At 38.0% G+C, this 23,556-nt stretch overlaps 1 protein-coding gene and 1 pseudogene across 1 annotated transcript; one reads left to right on the top strand and one right to left on the bottom strand.

Annotated features, from left to right (window-relative positions):
- Positions 1-3,432: 3,432 nt before the first annotated feature.
- On the top strand, positions 3,433-12,875 carry LOC140931406 (uncharacterized; annotated as a pseudogene).
- Positions 12,876-15,334: 2,459 nt separating this feature from the next.
- LOC140931405 (serine/threonine-protein kinase 17A-like) lies at positions 15,335-23,556 on the bottom strand. The gene is made up of 9 exons (XM_073381223.1): positions 23,334-23,556; positions 23,001-23,222; positions 22,763-22,919; positions 20,520-20,646; positions 19,115-19,163; positions 18,595-18,621; positions 17,929-18,081; positions 17,628-17,791; positions 15,335-17,246 (listed from the first exon to the last, which is right to left on the bottom strand). The coding sequence occupies exons 1-9, from the start codon at positions 23,396-23,398 to the stop codon at positions 17,203-17,205; spliced, it is 1,008 nt and encodes a 335-aa protein (XP_073237324.1). The 5' UTR covers positions 23,399-23,556; the 3' UTR covers positions 15,335-17,202.

Raw genomic sequence — 23,556 nt, 5'->3', positions numbered from 1 at the left:
ATTGATCTATATGTTATCCATTCTATGTATTAGACTTACGATAAAAGTAAAGGTGGGGATACCAGAGAGCTTCAAAGTAGGATGGTACCCCCCCAAAAAAACTGGGTCGAGTCACCTTAATTTCACTCTTTTGTGATCTCACCATTTTGTCAGTTTGCCATTTCTTGTTTTAAACATGCACTTGTCATGCAATGATTCCCCCTCCTCCACAGACAGCTTGTTGTAAAACAAAAGCAAAAGAACAATAGCAACAGACTTTAAGAGAACAATGTGAAAAAATACAAAATGAAAACTTGGTGATCATAATATGAAACGCTGGTACTAATTAACAATTATTCTTTGAAATCGAGGTGAATAGTGGCTAAATATTTACCAAGCCGTGAAAGCGGCGAGATAAATATTCCCAAAGCCACTATTCAACGAGGTTGAAAAGAATAATTGTTTTAGTATATACACACGAAGTGATCTCAACAAAATCAGAGAGGAAACCATTAAAAAGTACGATTTGATTGACAGATCAAATCACGCGTAAGTTTAAAAATAGATCTTTGCAGAATTTTCAAACATGCATGGCTATATACTAATAATAATAATAATAACTTTATTTCTATAGCGCTCTTATCCTATGTTCAAGGCGCTTTACAGTCATTATTGAAAAATATTTACAAATTAACAACCATATCCTATTATATTTACAATGGGTAAAAAAGGAAAAAATTAAAACTAAAGCAACTTTTAAACAAGTTTACAAGTTTATCAGTTCGCAAATAACAGTGTAATGGTAGTGTAACCACTAAAAGTTTGAACTGTTTCCTTACCTGAGAAGAAAAGTAGAGCTTTGTTGTTTTCTGTTGACTCACCAAGTTTATAGCCAAAAGGTTTTGTTTTGTCGTTCTTCGCATGAAGTGCTGACCAAAATGGTGGCTTGGTTGCTCAAGGTAAGACGTCGTCTTCATGTATCATTCTTTTTCCTGTTTACTTGAAACGTAGAATTTTTGCAAACATTTCCTTTTAAATTTGTTTGTTATGTATAAACTTCGATTTTTGAGCCAAATTTTCTTGTTAGAAAACGCTGAATTCACGAAACGGCTTCTTCTACGCGAATACACGGGAGTTGTAAACAGTCCATCAAGCACAAAACTCAGCTACAGTAAACTGAAAAGCGCCGACGTATTGAATCCTTCCAAGTCTCTTCTTGCCTTAAAAAAATTCAGCCCTAGGGTTTTGTCTACTTTTAAAAGATCATTCTCTAAAAAAATGGGAAAAACACCGAGCTCACACATTATCCACTCGCTAGGAGGTGAATATTGTTGAATAGTCCGAGATAGCGAACCAATCAGATTGCTTAAATCACCAAGATCACTGAGTGTGTATATACATGTACTAATATTTATTATTGTTCATTCAGCATAATATTTTGCTGTTTCTCATGATTGGCTTAAATACCACTGCTTAAAATCTGTGCTTTACAATATGCAGTATATTTCTCTAATATGTGAGTGCAACCTGACGTTTCCAGGCAGCAGTGTTGGCAGTGTGACTGCGTTGGACTGAGACAAAAAAAATTCACCTGTGTTGATGACTGTTTTTGTATAATTTATTTTTAGAGCCATCTCCACCATGCCAACTGGACCATTACTTGTAAACTTTGGTGGTATGTCAAAAGTGAGTGAAATTTCATTAATTTTTAATAATGATAATGAGTTGCAAGTGGGTAGCCGTGCTCTTTACAGCAATTTGTGATATATGTATAGAATCAGATAATCTTGTCCACGTAATTATCTGGAAAACATGGCTTTCAGGCTGTTTTCTTTCAAAGTGACAGTCCATTTTTCTTTATACTGCATTAACACAAGTCATTTGTGTCCTTGAAATGTACCTCAAGAATCTAACATTTCACATCCCTCGCCAAGTTCCAGGGCTCTGCAAGTTCCACAGGCCAAGCCCTCTGTTTTCCAAGGTTACATTCAAAGGGTCAAGAATCGAACCATAACATAATTTGTTTTTAATGTTTGCATCTCATAAATCATAGCATGGTGATTGAGTCTGAGGCAATCAATAAGTTGGCATAGAGAAATGGTAAAATGCAGCTAGCATGTGACATTAGACCCACATGTCAGCAATAAAATGCCTGATTTTCATTTGCTATTCTATTTTACCTTATTGAGTAAGTGCAATAGAAATACATATTTTCAAGCAATAAACCAATATTTCTTTGTTTCTGAATGAAAGAGACAAGTTATGATTGAACCTGTAGACAGGATTTCTCAGTCTTCTCAGTCTTGTGAAGTGAATTTAAGTTAGAGAATATTTACTCTGGAGTTAATTTTTGTGGGAAAAATGTTTGCGGGAACTTATTTGCGCAGATCGCTGGAAAAGCTGCAAAAATTAGAACCCTCAAAAATCTCCTGGGTCCCAGACTCTTGGTTATTGTTATGCTTTACCCTTGTATAAACCTGTACCGTAAATGACCTTACAGACACCTGGGGCGTCTTTTTAATTTTAGGGATCTAAGCAGGGGTCTTTAATAGATACAATGATGTAGGACGCATATAAAGGGAGAGTGGCGTTTATTCTCATCACTGGAACAAGCTCAACGAAACTAATATGCTTTTGGTAATAATATCAAGAGAGTTTAAAAATAGGAGAATATCTGTAACTTGTCAAAATTAAATTCCAGTTAAAATTTCTTAAGCTGGGTTGATTGTCAGTTTCCTTTGTCTCCTAGCCCTATTTATTTGTAAATTAGGGCTAAGAGACAATGGGATTGAGAATCAACCTAGATTAAAAAAGTGTAACCAGAATTTAATTTTGACCTGTAACATATCCACTCCATCAATATTATTGATACGTCTAAGCCCTTTAGAGATTCATATCGCTCTTTCAAACCCCAACAGCAATGTCAGAATCCTCACTCAGGATTATTGTGCTGCCATCGTTAGTCTGTCCTTATTTTGAACTTGACATTGAGCAAGATGAAATGTGCAATGCCTTGTTAATCAAGCAAGAAACTGAATGAATTGAATGATTTTGCTCCTTTTCGCTAATTCTCAGTATTTTTGAGTTATCCTCATTGGGGGCATTTATTAGAAAGGGGGCATCTATGAGAGAGGGGCATCTAATACAATTTTAACAACTTAGAGGGAGTGTTTATTAGACAAGAGGCGTTTATTTGGGATTGGGTGTCTATTAGGTCATTTAGGGTAAACTACCATTTCTTTTAAAAAGCATGTGCGCATACTGTGTTAACAATAATTTTATTTCCTTTCACCTAGAAATCTATTTGAATGCTAAACGTAGCTCTGTACCTTTTCTCTTCACTGCGCTTGTGTAATTTTGAATAAAACCTTATTGGCACTATGTTTTTGCTGCATTCATCAGATACACGGTTCAACAAACACTTTTAAGTTTTTTTCTTAACTACAGATATGGACTTGTAGGTGAACTGGTATTTACAGTGAACAATTTTTTATTTACCTACAGCTATACAAAAATGACAACTAGAAGATGAAGATTTTGAATCTAAGAACTGAATCAGCTGATTGAATAGCACATTTGAATGAACAAGCACCATGGATTAGAATGGCAGCTGCAGCACCATCACCCCTGGCCAGCTCTGAAGAAAAGACAAATGGGTCCAAGCTGAGCAGGCTTCTTATAGATGGTGGAACAACAGTTCTAAGAAATGTTTTCAATTATCATCATCCTCCAGCTAATTTAGCTGCTGATCTCAACGCCAGTTATTCCACTCTCAACAACCTCAAGCGGCGAAGAGTTCTAAATGGTCATCAGTGGGACAAACTCTTCCCGCCTGGAGGAGCCATGCCAGACTCCAACACGTTTGACATCACTCTTTTATTTCTTCTTCTGACCAACATTTGTGGACTGGCTCCTCCCCCCACAGGATGGCACACTAAACCACCCGCTAGTGACAACTCTCACGAGGCGAATCTTGCTCGTGTCAAGTATTTCCGTAACGTGTTGTATGGTCATGTGGCCAGTACTGGAGTTGACACTCATTCCCTCTCTGTTCTGTGGCGGGAAATCAGTGCTGTTCTTGTAGCTCTTGGGTTACAGCAATCAGAAGTTGACCGACTGAAGGCAGAGCGAGGCGGAGAGGAAGATTATCTTGACGCGTTACGTGAGTGGGCTGACTGTGAAATTGACATCAAAACACAACTGAAGGAAAACACGTTAAAGTTGGAAGAAGTACACCAAGTCGTTACAGAAATACGTCAAGCTCAAGTCAACACGGACCAGGAGGAAGATATCCTAAGGAAACTTGCAAAGGTTGACACGGAAAACATTATTAGATACCATTCAGAAAGATATTTAGAGGGAACCCGGAAGTCTGTCTTCACCAAAGTCAATGATTGGTTAGAAGACGGCAACTCTCCTCATCGTGTGATGGTTATCGTTGGAAACGCAGGCATGGGGAAATCTGTTATTGCAGCCGAGTAGAGCAAAAGGATGCTCGAAGAGGGTAAATTGTCTGGGAGCCATTTTTGCCAACATGACAGGGTGCGCCACAGGAACCCCAAGGTGATGCTACAATCTTTAGCCTATCAGCTGTCACATTCTCTGCCAGACTACAAGAAAGCTCTTGTAAAACAACTGTCTAGAAACTTGGGTGTGGAGATCAATGACATGGAAGTGGGGGATCTGTTTGAGTTGCTGTTCGAAGAACCACTGAGCAGACTAACCGTCCCCAATTCCACCGTCCTGTCTTGTGATAATTGATGCTTTGGATGAAAGTGAATACCAAGGACGCAATGAGTTGCTTGATGTGATTGCCAAATGCTTTAACAAACTCCCGCTTTGGATTCGATTTCTCGTGACAACAAGACCAGAGATTAATATTTGCGACAGCTTAAAAGGTCTGCAACCCCTTCTGCTTGAACCCAGTGATGAAGAAAACTTGAAAGACATTCGCTTTTTGTTTGAAAAACAGTTGAGCTGTAAGTTGCAAAGTGAGAATCATGAGGTTATTTTTCAGGAGCTTGCGCAGAAGTCAGAAGGATTGATTTTATGGGCCCAGCTTCTAACAGATTTCATAACTGAGAATGATTTGTCATTTCTTACCTTGGAGGAGCTTAACTGCACCGTACCCTCGGGTATTTCGTCTATTTTCCAGTCTTATTTTACACGTCTGGAGAGCGAACTTTGTAAAGAACTGAAGATTACTGAAGACCAGTTTCTGGATTTCCTTAGTGCGATTACGGCAGCGAGGGAACCGCTGCCAGTAGGGTTTGTTTCGAAACTGTTGTTCCCGGGCAAAATTTCGTCAGCTTTTCAACGTAAAGTGAGCAAGGCCATTACTTGTATTTCGTCGCTTTTACCTGTTCAAGACGGCTGTGTACATTTTTTTCACAAGTCACTCAAGGACTGGCTGTCTGACAAGATTCGCTTTTCGCAACACAACCATAGTGTAGATGAAAACGAAGGTCACCGCATTCTTTCCGATCTTTGCATCGGCGAATTGGATGAGGTAAAGAGAAAAGGTGTTCATAGATCAGAGCAGTTAAGCGACACTACAAAGTATGCACTGCAACATGGCGTTCAACATATTCTAGAGTTGGATGAAGATACAAGACCATGCAGCTTTGAAGATCTTGTAAATTACTATGTTCTCGACTTAGAAATTGTGTATGCAAAGCTGCTTGTTAATATCGCAGTTGCCTCAGAAGATATTGTAAGCATCATGAAGTTTTGTGTGGAAAAGAAGAGTGTAGCTGAGTCGTTGTTATTTCTTTTAAAGATGCACAGTAGAGAACTGAACGAACTTCCTCATGTGATCTTTCAAACTGTATTGAATGAAGGAGGACCAGATCTGTTCTCTAAGGCATCCAGCCTTTTAAAGGCAAAGTATTCTAACATATCATACATTGAATACTTGAACAAGAACGATCTTCAGGGACCCGTACAAACTACATTTTACTGTTCATCAGAAGTAGCTTGTTTTGATGTGTCACCACAGTCAGACTACATGGTTTGCGAGTGTCGTGACGCAACACTTCAGTTGTGGTCACTTCATACTGGCAATTTGTTGTGGAAACGTCCTGCATTTAATGAGAAACTTTACAGAGATTGGCATTATGAAAGTGCTTTTAAGACGTCCCGGGTGCGTGGTGGCGCTTTATTGTCTCGTTTCAACTCCGTAATCTTTCACCCTTCTAAGGATGTCATCTTACCCGGTGTCTTAAGCCATGCATATTCTTTTAACGGAGAACTGACTCAACTTTATCGTGAAAGCCACTGTTGCTTTTCCATTTGTGCACTTTCTGGTGACAAGATTCTCACTGACTGTCCCAATGATGCAAAGTGTCTTATTCTGTGGAGTCTGTTGAATGGCAGAGAGATAACCCGTACCGTCAGAGATGAGGATGTGTTGACTTTTGCCTTGTCTCAAGATGGAGGGCTATTAGCAGTCTCTCATTCAACTGGAGCCATTTGTTTGCTTGATGTGATAAATGATTTTAGAACTCTAACAAAAGTTGAAGGGTCAAAAGGAGGTGGAATGATGAAGTTCTCGCCAGATCGCCGCCGCCTTTATTGTTGGTACTTTTACACTAAGGGCTGCAATTTTCGTGTAGGTGAAGATCGTCTTTGTTACACAGTGAGTAACGAAGATAATGGTAAAGTTTCACTTGAAGTTACTCCTCACCGATGTGTTTTTGAAGACCCATACGCTTTTTTATTAGGCGATTCGGTGCTGGCTTCTTCAGCTGACGTCTTTTTCTCCTATGATTCACCGTCGTTTTTGTTTGTACTAAACAAACAATCTGTCTTACAGAGTTATCCTGGTAGCGATATTATCAAGGTGCTATCCCTGAAAAAAATCGATCTAAAGAAAGATTCTTTCAGAAAGCCTTTTGTGCGCAATATTGTATTTTCGATTAATGGTGAGACTTTATATCTTGTCACAAGTGAGAACGGATATGCACAAATAACAGCTTGGGATTCCTCTAGTGGAGAACTCAAGGCAGAGAAAAAAGGTGTCAGTGCTAGTGATATGTTTGGTCAAATTGACTGTCATCTTGTAGCCGTGAGAGAAGGAGTTCTTTTCACAACGAGCAAAGACACTGCTGAACTGTGGAATTCGGATTTGACTGAGCGCATCAGAAGTTGGCGGTACGATCGAAATGTCACAGGAATGTTTCCTATTTCAGACGAACGCGTTGTTTTTAATTTTGGAAGGAAAGCGATCATTTTGGACACACAAAACAACAAAAAATTGATACCCTTTTCGGGTTTGGGACTTCTGGCGTGTAACAGTAAATGTAAGGTGGTCACCATTTCAGAAGATTACCCTCGTTATAAAATTATTCATATGAGGAATGGTGACACCTTACTTTGGAAATTTGAGTTACCAAATACTATTAGTGGATCAGCTCGACTGCGGTTTTCGCCCAATGAAGAGTTTCTTGTAATTTGGGGTAGAAGTCGTCCCGTCTACGTTCTTGATCCATCCTCAGGGAAATTGTGGGGCATCTTACAAACGGACAGTGGCACTATGGACTTAAAATTTGTCAGTGACGAGAACTGTGTCGTTCTTTCTCCTCTTCCCTATGGTCATGCTTGTTGCCTTCAACTGTTCAACATCCGATCTGGGGATCTCCTTTCTTTAATTGACGTAGAGACTTATCCATATTTAATAGCAAGTTGTCCTGCGAAAGGATTAATCGCTTGTGCCCTAACAAACTCCGAGGACCTGTTTAAAGTTATCCAGATTCGGTTTTCGGGATGTAACAGAGACTCGCAGAGAAGCTTAAGGTCAGTCATTACCTGTAAATGTGGCTCTGATTTAGTAAATGATTTTCTATATATTTTCTCGAATTTTTGTGACGATGAACTGTCAGAACACCTATGTGGAGACGTTAGCCTGCATTGCTGGCGGTTTTTTCAAATGTTTTTTTTTCTCGTTTGTGGTTCAAGTTAGAAAGATACAAAGCCGAGCGAAAGCTAAGCAGCGGTCAAACGAGTTCACGACGAGGAATGAGGTGAGGGGAAAAAGAGGAGTGATTTTAAATTGCCTGCATTTAACCTCGTATGATTTGTGGAACGACCCTTCAACAGTTCACGTCTTGTATGGCCTGCACTTGATGTCTGCGTAATGCCAATGTTAACCGCCAGCATCCCAGGGGGCATTAGCACGATCCGATCCTCGATATTCGCTCAGTATTTACGCGCGCTTTTCGGGGCAATTTTTCAAAAATTTTAACTAGAATAAGATTGTAATCGTAAAAAAAGATCGTTGTGCCGTGTTTGGGTGTAATAATGATCGCCATTTTCCCGAGAAATATATGGTGAAAGACCATACCAGTTTCTTCGAAGGGATTCAAGGTAAACAAAAATACTTAAGTTTGCTCAAATCATTTTAATTTGGAAGACCAGTTGACAGTCATCCTCATCCCACGCTCTTTCAGAAGGGCTACGATCGGGAAATAGTAACAAGTAAGAGAAAAGCTCCCATGGACAGGCTTCCAGTACAACCAATAAGGAGTAAGAAGAAGAAGTCAGATACTGATTCTAAACAGCGAGAGAAGAAAGAAGCAATTAATATTATGGACACTCCGACGGAAAACTAGCATCAGGTTTTTCATGGAAAACTGCAAAATGTCAAGTAACCACGGTGTTGCGATCGCGTTTGCAGTTTGCCGTTCACGTTTGAACGGCAGGAAGGGCTACGAACGGTAAGTGACTTACGGAAATATTTTTGGCCTCTAAAAGTTCAAAGGCAAGAAGTATCTTTTTATATCCGTCTGCGATGTGTTTGTTGGATTTTGTAACTCGAATCGATGAATTATTCCTGTTTTTTGGGCGATAAAAGTGATGCACTTCGACTTGATGAAAAACAACATAGCGGAACTAAACAATGAACGTCTTGCTAAAATTTGAAATCCCGGCGACGCGAAACTGCAAACGCATAACTGCAAACTGCAGTTTGCGGTTTCCCATGAAAACGCTGATGCCAAAGGTCTCTATTACATCCAAACACGGCACAACGATCTGTTGTCCCATTAAAATCTTACTCTACGAAAACTTTAAGAAAAATTGCCCCGAAAAGCGCGCGTAAAAACTGAGCGAGTATATAGAATAGTGCACATTCCCCCTGGCATCCCATAAAACTCCTTAAATCTAATCAATTCAATATGGCCGCCGTATAGGTAAAAGGGTCTATTGCTTTGAGCATTAACGCGCGCCTGATTGTTTGTAGGAAACACAATTCTCTAGGCGTTAGTATCAAGACTGAAACTGAACAAGCCAACACCAGCATGTTAGGATGTTTTGCCTGCCTTACTGCACACTGTACTGTCAGCGAAAGTGCATAGTCTTGGTTTAATTTTTCCCCTCGCCCCCTCCCTCATCGTCTTTTTCGTTTGATCTCCCAGCTCTGTTCAGCTTTCGCGCGGCTTTGTCTCTCACTTTACGAACCACAAACGAAAGACACGGAGGCGTGCGAAGTGGGTCAGGAATATTTCTTCCTGTCCCCTTCAAGACACTGGTGAACTTACGCAAAAGCACGGCAGAGGAAAGAAGGAGGCAAACCTTGTGCGACAAGCGTGACAATAATTTCCACCCTCCTATAACGACAAACAGCTTATACCCCTGTCTCGTTTGTCCCAAAGAAGCGCTTTGCCGTCCTTTTCTTTCTGCCGTCGTGTTGCGTAGTCTCTGTAGAAACATGAGATAGACTCTCCTACATTCTCGTCCCCAGAGCCCGTCGTTTCTTGGTCACGTGGTAGGGAAATTACAAATTAAGCCGAGTGGCTCTGGGGACGAGAATGGACTCTCCTATGGAAGCAATGAATTAGCGTATGCTCACAGATTGTAGAAACGTCAGTCACTGTCAACAACATTCCCTTTTAGGATAGTCTCCCTCGCAGCCGTTTTTGCCTCGTTACGCAACCCTCCTCCCCTATGTTGGAGAGGAGCGTTACTTGATGAGACGAAGCGGCTGCGAGGGAGATAGCCTGAGATCATGCCCTCTCCCTATTAACCCTTTATGTCTCTCACGGGAAGAGGGCATGATACATTTCTTTGTCGGATCACATGTAAAAAAGCCAGAATCTGGACTTTTTTCTGATTGGATAGGAAACAATACGGATGATTTGCGCCGTTCCGATTGGCCAAAATGCCGCCATCCGTTAGTTGTTGTTGATTTCAGTCTGCATTTTTGCTTGCGTAATGAGCAGTGAGTACGCACTCGAGTTCGTTATGAAATTTCTGCCGACTGAGTTTTCTTGAATTTGAAGGATGCCTAAATAGAAATTTCATCCATTGAAATATTTTCCATCTCATCGTATACTTAAAATTCACCGATCATTTGAATGCAATTTGATACCGGCTACAAGTTACAGAAGCGACAGACGGGTTCACTTTTCAAATAATTCATGAATGGAATCTTGACCTGGTTTGACTGTAATTCGTCCTTCACAAACCTGCGAATTATTCTGAGCGATCTTCGTTTTCACAACACCTTTCAGGTGCTTTAGCCTAATTTTTTTTTCCACTGCTTTCGGTACAGTACGAAGTCAACGAGCTTTAACCAGTAAAGTCTTTATTATTTGTAGCTGTTAAAAAGGTACGGCAGCTCCAGCCAGCAGTATTTCATCACAAAAACAACACATTTAAATTTTTTTTTTAGGAAGCGCCATCTGAACATGGACATACTTTTAAAAAAAATTTCTGTTCCCTAGCTAAAATTGATTTCAAAAGAGACATTATTCGCGCCAAATTTGATTCCCTTATGGTAAACGCTTATTGGCTAATAACATGACAGGTCAAGCAGACGTTAGATTATGTAAATTAGGGGGCGGTTGACGGCTTGTTAAATAAATGTATCAGGCGTTATTTTTTTCCCCTCGAGCCAAAGAAGCAAAGAAGCAAAAAATAAAAAAAATAACGCCTGATCTCAGGTTACGAGGGAGACTACTTTTAGGACCACCCTCACCCAGACGGCCACCCAGACAATCATACTCCACCTTTTTATGTCGTCTTTAGTTTTATGAATCAGCGGTTGCTCTCATTAAGGTTATTGGAGCATACACAGCATTGTCACCCCCCGAAATCCCGCGCTTCTTCCTTCCAGGTTTATTTTCATTGGCTTGTTGATGTACAGATACAAACCATTTACTAAGCTTTTGCTTTCCCTGATAATAGGTAGAATCAGGCTCCAGGTATGAAGAGCAAAGGATGATAATTGGCAGTGAGTGGTTGAATGTGGTCACTGGATGTAAAAGATTTTGTACCAGTCAGGACTCACCAATTCCATCCCATTACAACAAAGGGAAAGGACTGTAAAGTTGTTTTGTACATATCTTAGTGAACAGTAGCCTCAGAGTGATCTGAATAACCGTTTTTGTTTTCGATTAACCAGTGCCATGTCCATTGATTTTAACAGACGAAATGGCTATTTAATTATTAGATTGTGTTTATTGATTGGCTAATTCTCTGAACCAAAACAATTCAATGTGTACGATCGACTTCTTTAGTGTGTACTTTAACAAATCCGAAAAATTGTTTATAGATTTGTACATATTTTACCGACTGGCGTCCAAGCGATTTGCGTATTTTAATAGATGCATGCAAGGGCCTGTACGAGTTACAATTTTCGTAACTATAACTTATGTGGCTGTCAGAAGCGTGCAAAACAAGAAGAAGGGTTTTGGAGCCTCATGGGTTGTTTTATCGACAGTTCATGGGTGGCTCTTTTGAACTGAGACTTTGATGTACAGTGTGTATGTTGTGGTTAATTTTTTATTTCAGTTAATTTTTGTTTTTCCTTTGTTTTAAATTCTTTAGCATATATTAAGGTCGGTGGAATAATATATTACCATACACAAAAACAATGGAAAATTAAAAATTAACTGATCTTACAAACTTCCGTAGAATTATTGAAGAAAAGTTGATGGACGTGGATGGGGGCGGACGTGTTTTTATGAGCTCCGACTTGGCTCCGACGTGCCTCAATAAAACAACCTCTTTTATAGTTTGAAATAATCTATAGAAGTGGCCATTGTAGAGAGGTTTAAACAACAGTCAATGTATGGACTGTTCGCCAAAAAAAGTGGTCGTTGTAGAGAGGTGGTCGTTAGTGGAGGTTGAACTGTGTTTTCTAGGTGTTTTTATACCTCGTAGAAGTAGTTTTGTCTTTTTTCCTCTCACTTATTAAAATATAGACCATGAAAGTTCTTGTCTTGTCTTGTTAGTTTATTTGGTTTAGCCTTTGATTTTGCGCGACTTGATAGTTTGTTGTAATTGTTTAAAATGTTCATGTGCAAAATTTTTGCGTAACATCGAATGGATTTTGAACGACTTTTATCAGTTATTTATTAGGTAAGTCTCTGGAGATACAAGTCCATAAGGACAGGCGTGACCAACATTCTTTTCGACACTTGAAAATCTCGGCCACCTTTATTTCTTCAGGAAGGGTGCTCTTAGCCGGTGTTCAGACGTCCCTTCTCCGTCCCTAATTGTGAAACATACTCTGGTGCCAGCTGGTACATGAAGGGTTTTTTACGTTTCATGTAAGAGTAGTAATTTGCAAAACTGCTCTTTCTGTACTGGTGTTTATGCTCGTAGCGATGTTGGATTTTAAAATTAGCTATAGTTTATCAATGAGATGGGATAGGAGGGCACAATTATCACCAAGCATTTGTAGTAGTTACAGTATGCGAGGAAATGAGAGCATGAAAAAGGCGTTCGCTCTACCGAAATACGAGGCCGTAATTAGCGTCTTGTATTCCCAATGTTTCTGATGGAAAGGTGGGCAGACTCACAGATGTCGCTGATGTGTACCTCCTTTCAAGGGAGCTTTCCATTATTCAGAAGGGACCAGCACACTGCTAAAGAAAATTCCGCCGTTAATCAGATCTGTCCAGCCAGAATAATCTATTCCTAAATTCTGTGCATAGCAGTGTTGGGTCTCAGGTGAAAACTCTCGGAAAAAGGAACCATAGTCTAACGAAGACTGAATGAACTTCTTGGTTAGCAACAGTCCTATATTTTTGTCCCTTTCACAAGTATCAATTTCGTGCTTGTCGGGCTTATCGCATTGCGAGTGTTGTAGGGATGGTGCAAATTTTATTACCATCACCTTACATCGTGCAGTCCATGATCAATGATCATGAGCAAGCCAGTACCACGGCTTTGCACCTCAACTGCGCAAGGGATACAACGACGTCATCGGATCCGGGGAGTCGCACGTTGTAGCCGCGTGGAACTGGAAGACTATATTCACGTTGTATCTAACTTCTCTTCACGTTACACTCAGAATCTCCGACACTAAGCTCTCATTCCTTGACATCACGCTACGCGTTATTGATTATCACATCAGCACTTCTATTCAGTACTAGGAAACCGACACCCACACCTCCCTTTATTATTAGTCCTCACACCCTAGTCACTGCAAAAAAGGTCTCCCTCGCAGTCGACTCCCTACCCTGCGAGCAGAGGCTACATTTTCGCACGCCATTTCATACCGCGAAAATGTAGCCTCTGCTCGCAGGGTATCGACTCCCACGACTTCGCCGTCCGTTTTTCACCAAACTAGAAACTAAAATACCTGACTTCAACTCACTTTCACACGGTACTTTAATATCTCTTCTTATGAATTCTTCTGATTATCTAATTAACTGTCAATTAGTTTCATTTATCTCGCAATGCTTTGAATTAAGAACCAAATTAATATCAATGAATGAATGAATGAGAACTGTAACGTTCGTTAGCTATAATTTTTGTAACAAACTGTAACGTTTGTTAGCTGTAATTTTTTAGGACATTGGAAATCTGTCAATAGAGGAACCACACAAGGTAGTGTAAGCGGACCGTATCTTTTTAATATATTTTTGAATGACTTGGAGATTTTCTTTAACGGTTGCCCTCTTCTTTTTAAATACGCCGATGATTCCATTATAGTTTCGCCTATCACTGGGAACCGCGACCCGTCAGCCGACTTAGTAGGACAGCTCTTAACCTGGTGCGAAAACAATAAAATGGTCTGCAACCCTAGTAAATGTAAAGAGCTGGTTGTTAGAAAGAAAAATCACAATGTACTCTACTCTCCAATTAACAATATTCCTCAATGTAATAGCTTCGTTTTACTAGGAGTAACTCTACAGAGTGACGGGAAATTCAATGAGCATGTAAGAACCAAGCTTGTCAAAGCAAACAAGTGTTTACACGTCCTACGAACACTAAGAAAGGAACACTACTCTCAGGCAGAGATAGATCACCTTTTTATATCTATTGTTTTACCTAATTTTAGCTATGCGCTTTCAGTCTATGGGGCATCGGAGTCCGATCTTACGGTTATACAAAATTTTTTAGACCGATGCCATAAACGCCGTTTTATTTCATTTCCAGTTTTTATCAAGAATCTTTTAAATAAAGAAGACCAAAACATTTTAAAGAAATTAATATCAACTGATTGCCACTCACTAAAACATATCATTCCTGTCCAGAAGACGTATGTACATAATCTTAGGAAAAAAGGCTGTGTACGTCCAAAAATTAATACAGAGCGTTTTATGAACACCTTTGTAAATAGGTTGATTTTTAAGCTCCATTTATTGTAATGATACACTTTTTTAATATATACATATAACGTAGATATTTTTATCATAGTTTTTATCTTCTCTTATTGTAACATAAGATATGTAGTTTTATCTTTTGGTGAAATAAAGACTCATTATTATTATTATTATTATTATTATTATTATTATTATTACGTTTTGTAATGTTTTACACGTACTAATTAGTTGAATTAGTACTTAAGTTTAGACTAATAGCTTTTGCAATACTGTAATTCCTTTATGGTCATGCAAATAAAGCTTTTGGTGTTGTCGTTGTTGTTGTTCTGAAGACTCACATTTCCAGGAGAAGGGTAGTCATATGGTGTCCTTTTTTGAACAACGTAGATACTCCCACGCCCTTTTTGCAGGACGATCTTCATGCCATCCGACGAACTGACCGGATTGATGTCTTGAACAATCACCACCCCTCTAATCAAAGGTCGGATAGGTACTTGGGTTAATTTTTGCTGGTATGTGCCGCTGTGCGACCTCATTCTAGTAACTCTATTGAAAATTCTACCCCATTATAGTCAATCCAGTCGTGAAAATGCGACCCCATCCAGCGGCACATCCCCATTAGCCTCTTATAAGGAAGTACCCCCCACCCCGCCCCGCCCCGCTGGGGCGACGAAGTCGCAGCAGAAACCGGGAACGAGCTTTGAGAAAGTCTACTCAGGAGCGTGCGCAATGTAAAGTGAAGTTATATAATTAAAGATGCTACTGGGTGTAGTACTTGTCAAATAAAACAAGCACAATGGTCACTCCAAAGAAATTTGTTTATTATGTTCACTATGAAAAACAAAACAAAAAATAAAATTTGGCACTTATCAAAATGCGACGTTCAAGAAAACAAATAAATATCCTTGCTACATTGTAGCCACTCTACCTGCTGTACTGATCTACGAGTTGGCTAACACTGCTCTTCATTCTTTGTAAACTATATTCGATTTCTTTAATGCTGTTTTCTACAGCAAAAATTAAAACAGAAAAAATGTTTGTTTGTTTGTTTTTTTCATTTGAAGGTAATCAATAAATCATTCTCTGTAAGGTTGGCACATAAATTGGTTGATAAAAAATAAGCTGACTTTTTCTTCTCTTCGTACAACAAAAACGTACAAGTACATGAAATAATATCATACATTAATTTCCTCAAGTAAAGTAATAAAGTAATTAACATAATAATATGGCCCGGTGTAGATACAGTCTAAGGCCAGTTGGCGGACATAATAAAAGTTGTATTCAAATCCAATTTAACTTTTGTTAATCTTCTGCAGGTTTGTTATTCAAAACTGTGAAAAGGGCTTGGTCTGGGAATATCGGTGGAAGAATATTTGCTGGTGCCGCCGTTTTTCGAGTTTAACCTGGAAGGCAATCCACTCTTGTCTTGTTCAATTTTCCCATCTGTGCTACTTTTGGCTACTTTTCTATATTTTTATATTTTATACATTGTTTTTGTACTTTTTGAAGCATTTGTTTGTTTGTTCTTTACACTGCTGCTAATTCTGTGACCATTATCGCCTGACAAATCTCAACCAAGCCCCCTTAATTGAGCAGATTTCCTGATCACCTTTACTTGGAAGAAGACCAGCACAATATATTACTAAAAACGTGAACGAGGATTACATCGCTCTTGCAGTTTACATCGCTTTCTGTATCATGTTGTTCTGCAGTTGATGTATCAGATTCAATGGATCAATAAAAGCAATAACATGATCAATTGATTCCAATTTCCATTAAACTGCAAGTATTCATGCCATTGTTATAAGGATAAATAAGTTGCTCAGTCACTATCAAGGCTTTACATTAATTTCTACAGTGTTAGTAGGCAACTTAATCATCAAACTATGTCTGTTTTTGCTTTTTCAGGTTTTCCACCTCATGGATAAAGTAACCATGGGCCTGGAGGAAATAATTACACATTTCAGAGAGAATTGCCAAAAACACTAATAAAGCGTTACAAATACATCATAAGTTATTCTATTTCATCTTGTTTATACTACTGCTCTGACTGAACAGAAGCAAAGGATAAAAGTTCTTGATGGTAGAAGTTTTGAGTGAACTGAAGGTCACAAGAAAGAATACAGGCAATGTTGAGCTAAATAGTCATAAAGGAAAAATAAGTCAACTATGTATTAGATTCTTGATCAGCCTTTTAAACAGGCCACCATAAAGAAAATTACTTAACATCTGCTCCACTTATAAAGAAAAAAGGAACAGACTTCAATTAATTCCATCAAGAAGGCATATTTGTATAGTTCCCTATTCCTATCAATATAATTTAAAAACATCTCTTACAGTAATTTTTTAGTGGTTCAATTTTTATCTTGGTGTAAATTTTACTTTCTTTTGTCCTGGCCAATAAATTATTAAAGTATTACCACACCAAACACAAAGGAAAATAAAATTTAAATCAATGACAAAACTGAATCACGATTTATATGTAATGACCACTGCATAATATAGCAGGTTGTGTGGCCAGCCAAACACTAAGATTTACAACCTTATATGAACAAACTATACAATTGCAGAAAATAAATTAATCATCTTCTACAATACGGATTCTACAGCTAGTTCAAGAATGAGAAGTCTGCGCAGTAATGATCAAGTGGTGCAGTGACACACTTCCTCATCTTGAATCCCCAATGCCATTCACAACAGTTATCAAATTCCCTGAAACAAAATTTACATATTAATAAATACGAAAACTTTTTCATCAGTCAAAATTATCATTGAGTAGTAAGTTGACAGAGTTAAACAGTCCGTACATGATTTAATGGATCATTAATTGCTATGACCACAAGATGAAAGACTGCTACATGCTGCATAAATCAGAACTCAAAGTGACAATATGCTATAACACACAAGATAACTTGGAAGGATAATCAACAAATACTGTAGTAGTTTATTTGGAGCTACCCAAGGCCAATTCCAGGCCGCTCTTCAGTTAGTTTTGATGTTATGTGAAATTATTGCTTTAAACAATCATTTATGACAAAGAAATTTTGGCCAACCGAAAAAGGCATGTAAGTAAAACACTGAATACACACTCACCATCAACTAGCCCATTTTGATGCTGAAGCTTCTTAAGCTTTTTTCTCTTTTGTTTTTGTTCTGAACCATAAGAACGCCGACTTTTTCTTACAGGGCTTCGTTGGAATAATTCTTCTGTGTTAAGCCAAGGGTGACTTAAACATTCATGAACTGAGAGTCTGTCACTGCAATATAAGTACATCATGTTTGTAATTTACACTACTGAACATAAGTTAAGGCTAATATTAACAAAAAAAAGGGATTGAAAAAGCCAATAAAAACATAAACTGTTATTGTTAAGTACTATTAATAACTGACATACTCAGCATCTCGTTGTAGAAGCCTTTTAATAAAATCCTGAGCAGTGTGGGATATATTCTTAAAGTATTCCTCTGGAAAATCTAATGCAGCTAAGGAGACGTTATAGCAAGTTTCTTGCTTGTCCTCTCCGGCAAATGGTGACAGTCCAGTTAGCCTAAATATAATGATATCACAGGGATTAAACTGTACGTACCTTAGTTAAATTTATCCTAATATTTCTTACTGAAACCATCATCTCAACCACTTTCAAATGGTTAAATCAAGGCACAAAGTATGTAACTACACAGGTAATAGATATTTTCAAATCACAAATACAGGGCAGTTATGGGAAGTGGGACTATTAGACGGCAGCACAAAACTGTTTGAGACAATCCACAGTAACCTTTGTTTTCCAGTGTCTTGGAGTCTTCACCACTTTTTTAAGACAAGGGAGAGACCGGGCATCTAAGCTCTTAGCTTTCCATACTTCTTTTCATTTATCAAGTAACGCACTCAAGGAATGCTTATCAACCCTACTCAACCCTACTGGCCATGATACCATAGAATAATTTGTGTTTGTTGTCTTGTGTTCATTCAGTTTCCCACTCTTCCAAAACCCTAATGAATATAAATGGGTTAAAAATAAATTTTTGAAAGGTAATTGATGGATAGGATAGAAAGCACTTACATCACATAAGCAACAACTCCAATACTCCTGAAAGGAAATCAAGACTAGTTAATTTAAGGCACTACTTATTCTAACTGTACCTGATGTACTACAGCAACATTTATCAGAGTTGACTGAAATTTACTTGACGTACCACTGTCATGTTGAGGATTTACTATGTGGGAAATATACACTGTACTATGAAAATGTATGTGGTGGACAGCTGAAATTTTCTTGATACAGTAAAACCTCAACTAAAATAGCCACTTAGTCCTAAAAGTTAGAATAGTTTATAACCATGTTCTCTTGGCCATAATAAAATATACTATACCCTGACTGTCATGTTCAATTTTAATCCTTTGTTTGTAATCCACTGGTTTGATAATAATGACTAAAAGAGTAAATTTTGGCCTGGCATTTAAGGAAGCACCCATCAAAATTTTACTGACTGGCAAATTCTCGCCATCACTGTAGGATTTGAGGCTATAAACAGAGTTAGCTATCCTATGACTGCAACTTAATGCATAGTCTTTCAGCTTACCAAATATCACTTGGCTTTCCCACAGGCTCAAATTCAACAATTTCAGGAGCTAGAGTTAAAGAAAGGCAACTTGATTCAGCACTCTTTGTAAAGAGTACAATTTTAATGAGACAAAATACTCTAATACCCACTGCACTGATGATTCTGGGGCCAGATGGGGTCCAAAATGAGGTAGTTTTTGAGGGGGTGGGGGTGGGGGATGGTTTCTAAAAGTCTTTTTTCCAGGGTTCTTAATAAGATTTTGCTGAGTTAATCAAAACTAACAGCTGCTCTGTTGAACCTGCTTTCAGTCATTTTACTGTTAAACAATTTCAAAACAAGGATTATTGTTGTCATTGATGATCTTTTATTCGTGGTTGGCTAAATCCTTTTTTCAAAGCTATACACCATAGTTCATTGGCTCTACATGGCCGATCGTTCATAAAGTGTAAGGTATTGCCCCCATGATTATCAGTGACTTACCGTTATTAGCTAAGAAAGACTTCAACAAATTATATATGAGTATTGTTTTCCCAAATCCATATACCGGTAAGTAGGCAAAATTAAGGAGTTCAAAGGATGACATATTTGCTATTAGACACTGTATTAACATGAACAGCAATACTTTTTTTCAGTTTATTGTAGAAACATGGATACTTTTCAGATAGACGTACAGTGCAACAAATTTCTAGATGGAAATATTCCTTTCAGGAGGTACTCAATAAAGTGGCAAAATCAAGAAAATTCCACGGGATGAAGGGTCTGACAGGCAGCCCCTGGAATGCAAATTCCTTGGGGGTAATAGTTGTCTTTCTTCAGGCCTCGCCACTAGGACATTTCATAGAACCTGCCTCACTGACAGAAATTCCATACAGATGACTGATGAGGTAAAATGTATCTGTCCAGAATCTGGCTAGGGGTACTAATTGGTCGATGTGGGAGTTAAATTGTTTTAGCTATTGTTTACGAATGACAGACAAAAGATAAAAGTCCAGAAAAGGTCAGATGTAAATACGATGAATCTGCTTCAAAACAGTCAATAATATTCGTGGAATATATTCTTCTTTGAGAAGCATTTGAGTTTTGCTGGAGTTTGTTGCAGAAGAAAACAAAACTTTACCATTATCATCCAGGAGAAACATAATCGAACAAATTTACATGTGCAGCACCATGACAACCTCACCAAAGTCATGTTAACATTGATTTACGTCATCAGTATGGAATTTCCACTGCTAAGGCACAGACCTCTTTCCTGTGAAATGCCCCTAGTGGCAAGGACTGAGGAGAGACAGCTGTATTTGCAGGCTACTGTGGGGGGACGTACGCACTTTTTCTGGAACTACACATTTGTGACACACAACCCCTACATTAACTAGTTGGGTACACTACATAATAACATCCATGAGTTTACATAAATGGACCTTACCAACATACTCTGGTGTTCCAACAATTAAACATATTTGTTCACCATCCTTGATCTTTCGAGCCAGACCAAAATCTATGATCTTGATTTCAGGATAGGCATGCTCAGTCATTAGCAGAATATTGTTTGGCTTGGGAGAAAAAAAAATGAAATGACAAAAATGAGTTATTTAAAAGCTAAATTCAACAAATGCAAATCTTAAATTTCATACTGTCCGAAATATCTAAGATTTCACTTGACTGATCACATTGAAAAATTTTACTTAGAACTAATAGCAAAGGTAAGGCTTAAAGTGTCTGAAGGCACATGTTATTTTTAATTAAAAAAATTACACTGGCTTAATACTATCTAGACGTTTAGAGTACTAAAAATAGTTATTAGAAAAATATCATGCCTGACAAAAAGTTAATTTTTTCATTTATAGTAAATTCAGCCACAGATATATATATATGCCAATTTAATGGAATAAAAAAATTTTGATTAAAATAGAGTAAGGTTAGTGATAGATTATTCAAGTAGTTTCATGTGTTTTCCTTTCCAGAGAGTTCTTATCATTGGCTACTTTCGAAAAAAAGTGTAAAGCCTGGGTTTTTTTACAGTGCTACTGTCACCAATTTGGTTTGACACAAAATTAATGTAAAGACCAAAAAATCTTCTTAAAGCTTGAACCGCCTGCAAAAATTAAAAAGGGCTGACTTGAACCAGAAATATTTATTTACTCTGTGTGTGTGTTAAGGGGGGGGGGGGGGGGGGGGGGGCAGAGCTGTGTAAAAACATTATCAACTGGAGCAGTTAGGAAATGAACAAACAAAATTAACAAGGTAAATCCACAGAAATGTCTATGTTGCCACTGAGCATAAAGAAGGCACTGCTAGCTGCTAGCTAGGTATCCATGGAATTTCAAAGAGAAGAGGCTAATGAAAGATATTAGACTCTTGTGGTTGTTATAAACAGAACATTCATAATTAAAATAAACTCCAAGGCTTGAGTACCCCAAAGAAATGTAATAGGTCTTTGATAAGTCTATTTCAGGAATGCCATATATGGGTAACTTTACTGACAGGGCTGGATTGTGTTATGACGGAAAAAATTCTGGCAATTATGTTTGCAAAAACAATTTGGGAAGGGTATGAAATTAACACGGATTTACTGACACTTTTTTAAAATATGGATGATCTTTCTATTTTAAGTAACTTTAAAGTGATTTCAATATACAGTAAATCATACATGTATATTCATGGAAAAATTGAATTTTTTCTTGTACTCAACATTTTTGTAATAATCTGCACATATCACTTCAAAACTCCCTAAATGGTATTATTTACAGAAATAGGACTGAGGCGCTTGAAAAGCAATCAACTCCCGCTATGGCATGTCACACTTGATTAAGGCCACAGTAAAACCAATTCAGACTCCGTTAAGGTATAAATCATTAAGCTTCTGTGTAATGGTTGTTAAAATTCCAAACTAAGGTCATTCCGGCGTTTGTTTCTCGTTTAAAAAAGGTCCAACAGTATTTGTTCTTCTTTTAGAAGTCGGAAATACACGATTATAATTTCCTTAGTCGCATTGTGGTATAACTGACAGGTAATTCTGGCTTATAGGAAAAATATCAAAATCGCATACCCGGCCGACATGGCGCAAATGTACATGATTTTATCTTTTTAACAAGGCGGCGATACCGAAAGCATTTAAAATATATGCGACAGAATAAATGCTCCACTCAAGCCTTTGCATTTCGCGGCAGCCAAAAATTAAGCCCTCTTTGATTAGATGCCTTATTATTAAGAGGGTTTTCATTAAATGTTTATAGAAGTCTAAGTTATATGAATACGATCGTTTTCATTAAGAAAAATTTCATGAAATGTGTACGAAATGAAATAATAAGTGGTATATCAAAGCATGTAATACTAAAATATCGTGAATGATTAGAATGAGCAATATGAAAAAGCATGAAAAGCCGTCAGTATTGAAAGACTTTAAACATAAATGTACGTTTGTTTAGAATAAAGCTCACGAGAAAAATTTAGAAGCGGTAAAAGAAAACAAAGACGTTAATAAATAAAAATCTTCCTTCGGTTCAATGATATTATTTGTACTGTAACAAAGGAAATGTTGTAAGGATGTTTAGCAAACGCTTGAAGCGTAACGACATCCCATCACGGGAGATGCTAAGCCAAACAAACATTCGGTAACATGTAATATTCAAACACAATATCGTCTCAAAACACACAGACAATTCTCACCTTTATATCTAGATGTACGAAGTCCTGGTCATGCAAATGTTTCACCCCTTCTAAAATCTGTCTCAGAAGATAAACAACTTCCCTTTCGCTTCTACTGGACGAAGGTTCCTCTGTGTCATAAGCTATACAATGTCTATGCAGATCTCCGCCAAGAGCGCTGTTGATTTAAAAGTCACAATACAATACATTCTCATTTGAATAAATTAAACGCTAAAAAAATTATCGACCGTTTACTCACAGTTCTAAGATGAGGATAATTTCGCTCCTGGTTTCGAAGACATCGTACAGTGTGATTATCTGAGGATGTTGATAAGGCGTATTTGTGGCGTTGAGCACTTCAACCTCATGCCAAACTTCTGCTCTACAATCTTTGCCTTTCCTTCTTTTCCTCACAAATTTCGCTGCATACTCCTTTCCAGATGACTTTTCCTTACAACGTTTGACAACAGCATATTGCCCTCTGAATTAAAAAAGATTTACTTCGTTGGGTATTCGCCAAAGAGAGAACAGGTATTTCATATGGTGACACTAAACTTGATCAACGTGAACTTTTATATAAGCTTCAGCTTACCTGCCGATTTCATCGAAAATGTCGAAAAAATTTTCAATATGTTCGGTACGAGGCGTTCGAGCCATTTTAAGCGATCTTAAGCGCTACTCGCTTATCGCAAATCTATAAGTGAAAGCGTTGGCTATCCAAAGTCAGTAGCTTATTTCAAAGAGAACTAGACCTGCGCTGGAAATATTTAGTCTGTCACACTCCATCTGTCTTGGAGAATGCTAAAATAACTCTT

This window comes from Porites lutea, chromosome 3, assembly GCF_958299795.1.
Source record: "Porites lutea chromosome 3, jaPorLute2.1, whole genome shotgun sequence".
Lineage (NCBI taxonomy): Eukaryota > Metazoa > Cnidaria > Anthozoa > Scleractinia > Poritidae > Porites > Porites lutea.
This window is presented reverse-complemented; position numbering and strand designations above follow the sequence as displayed.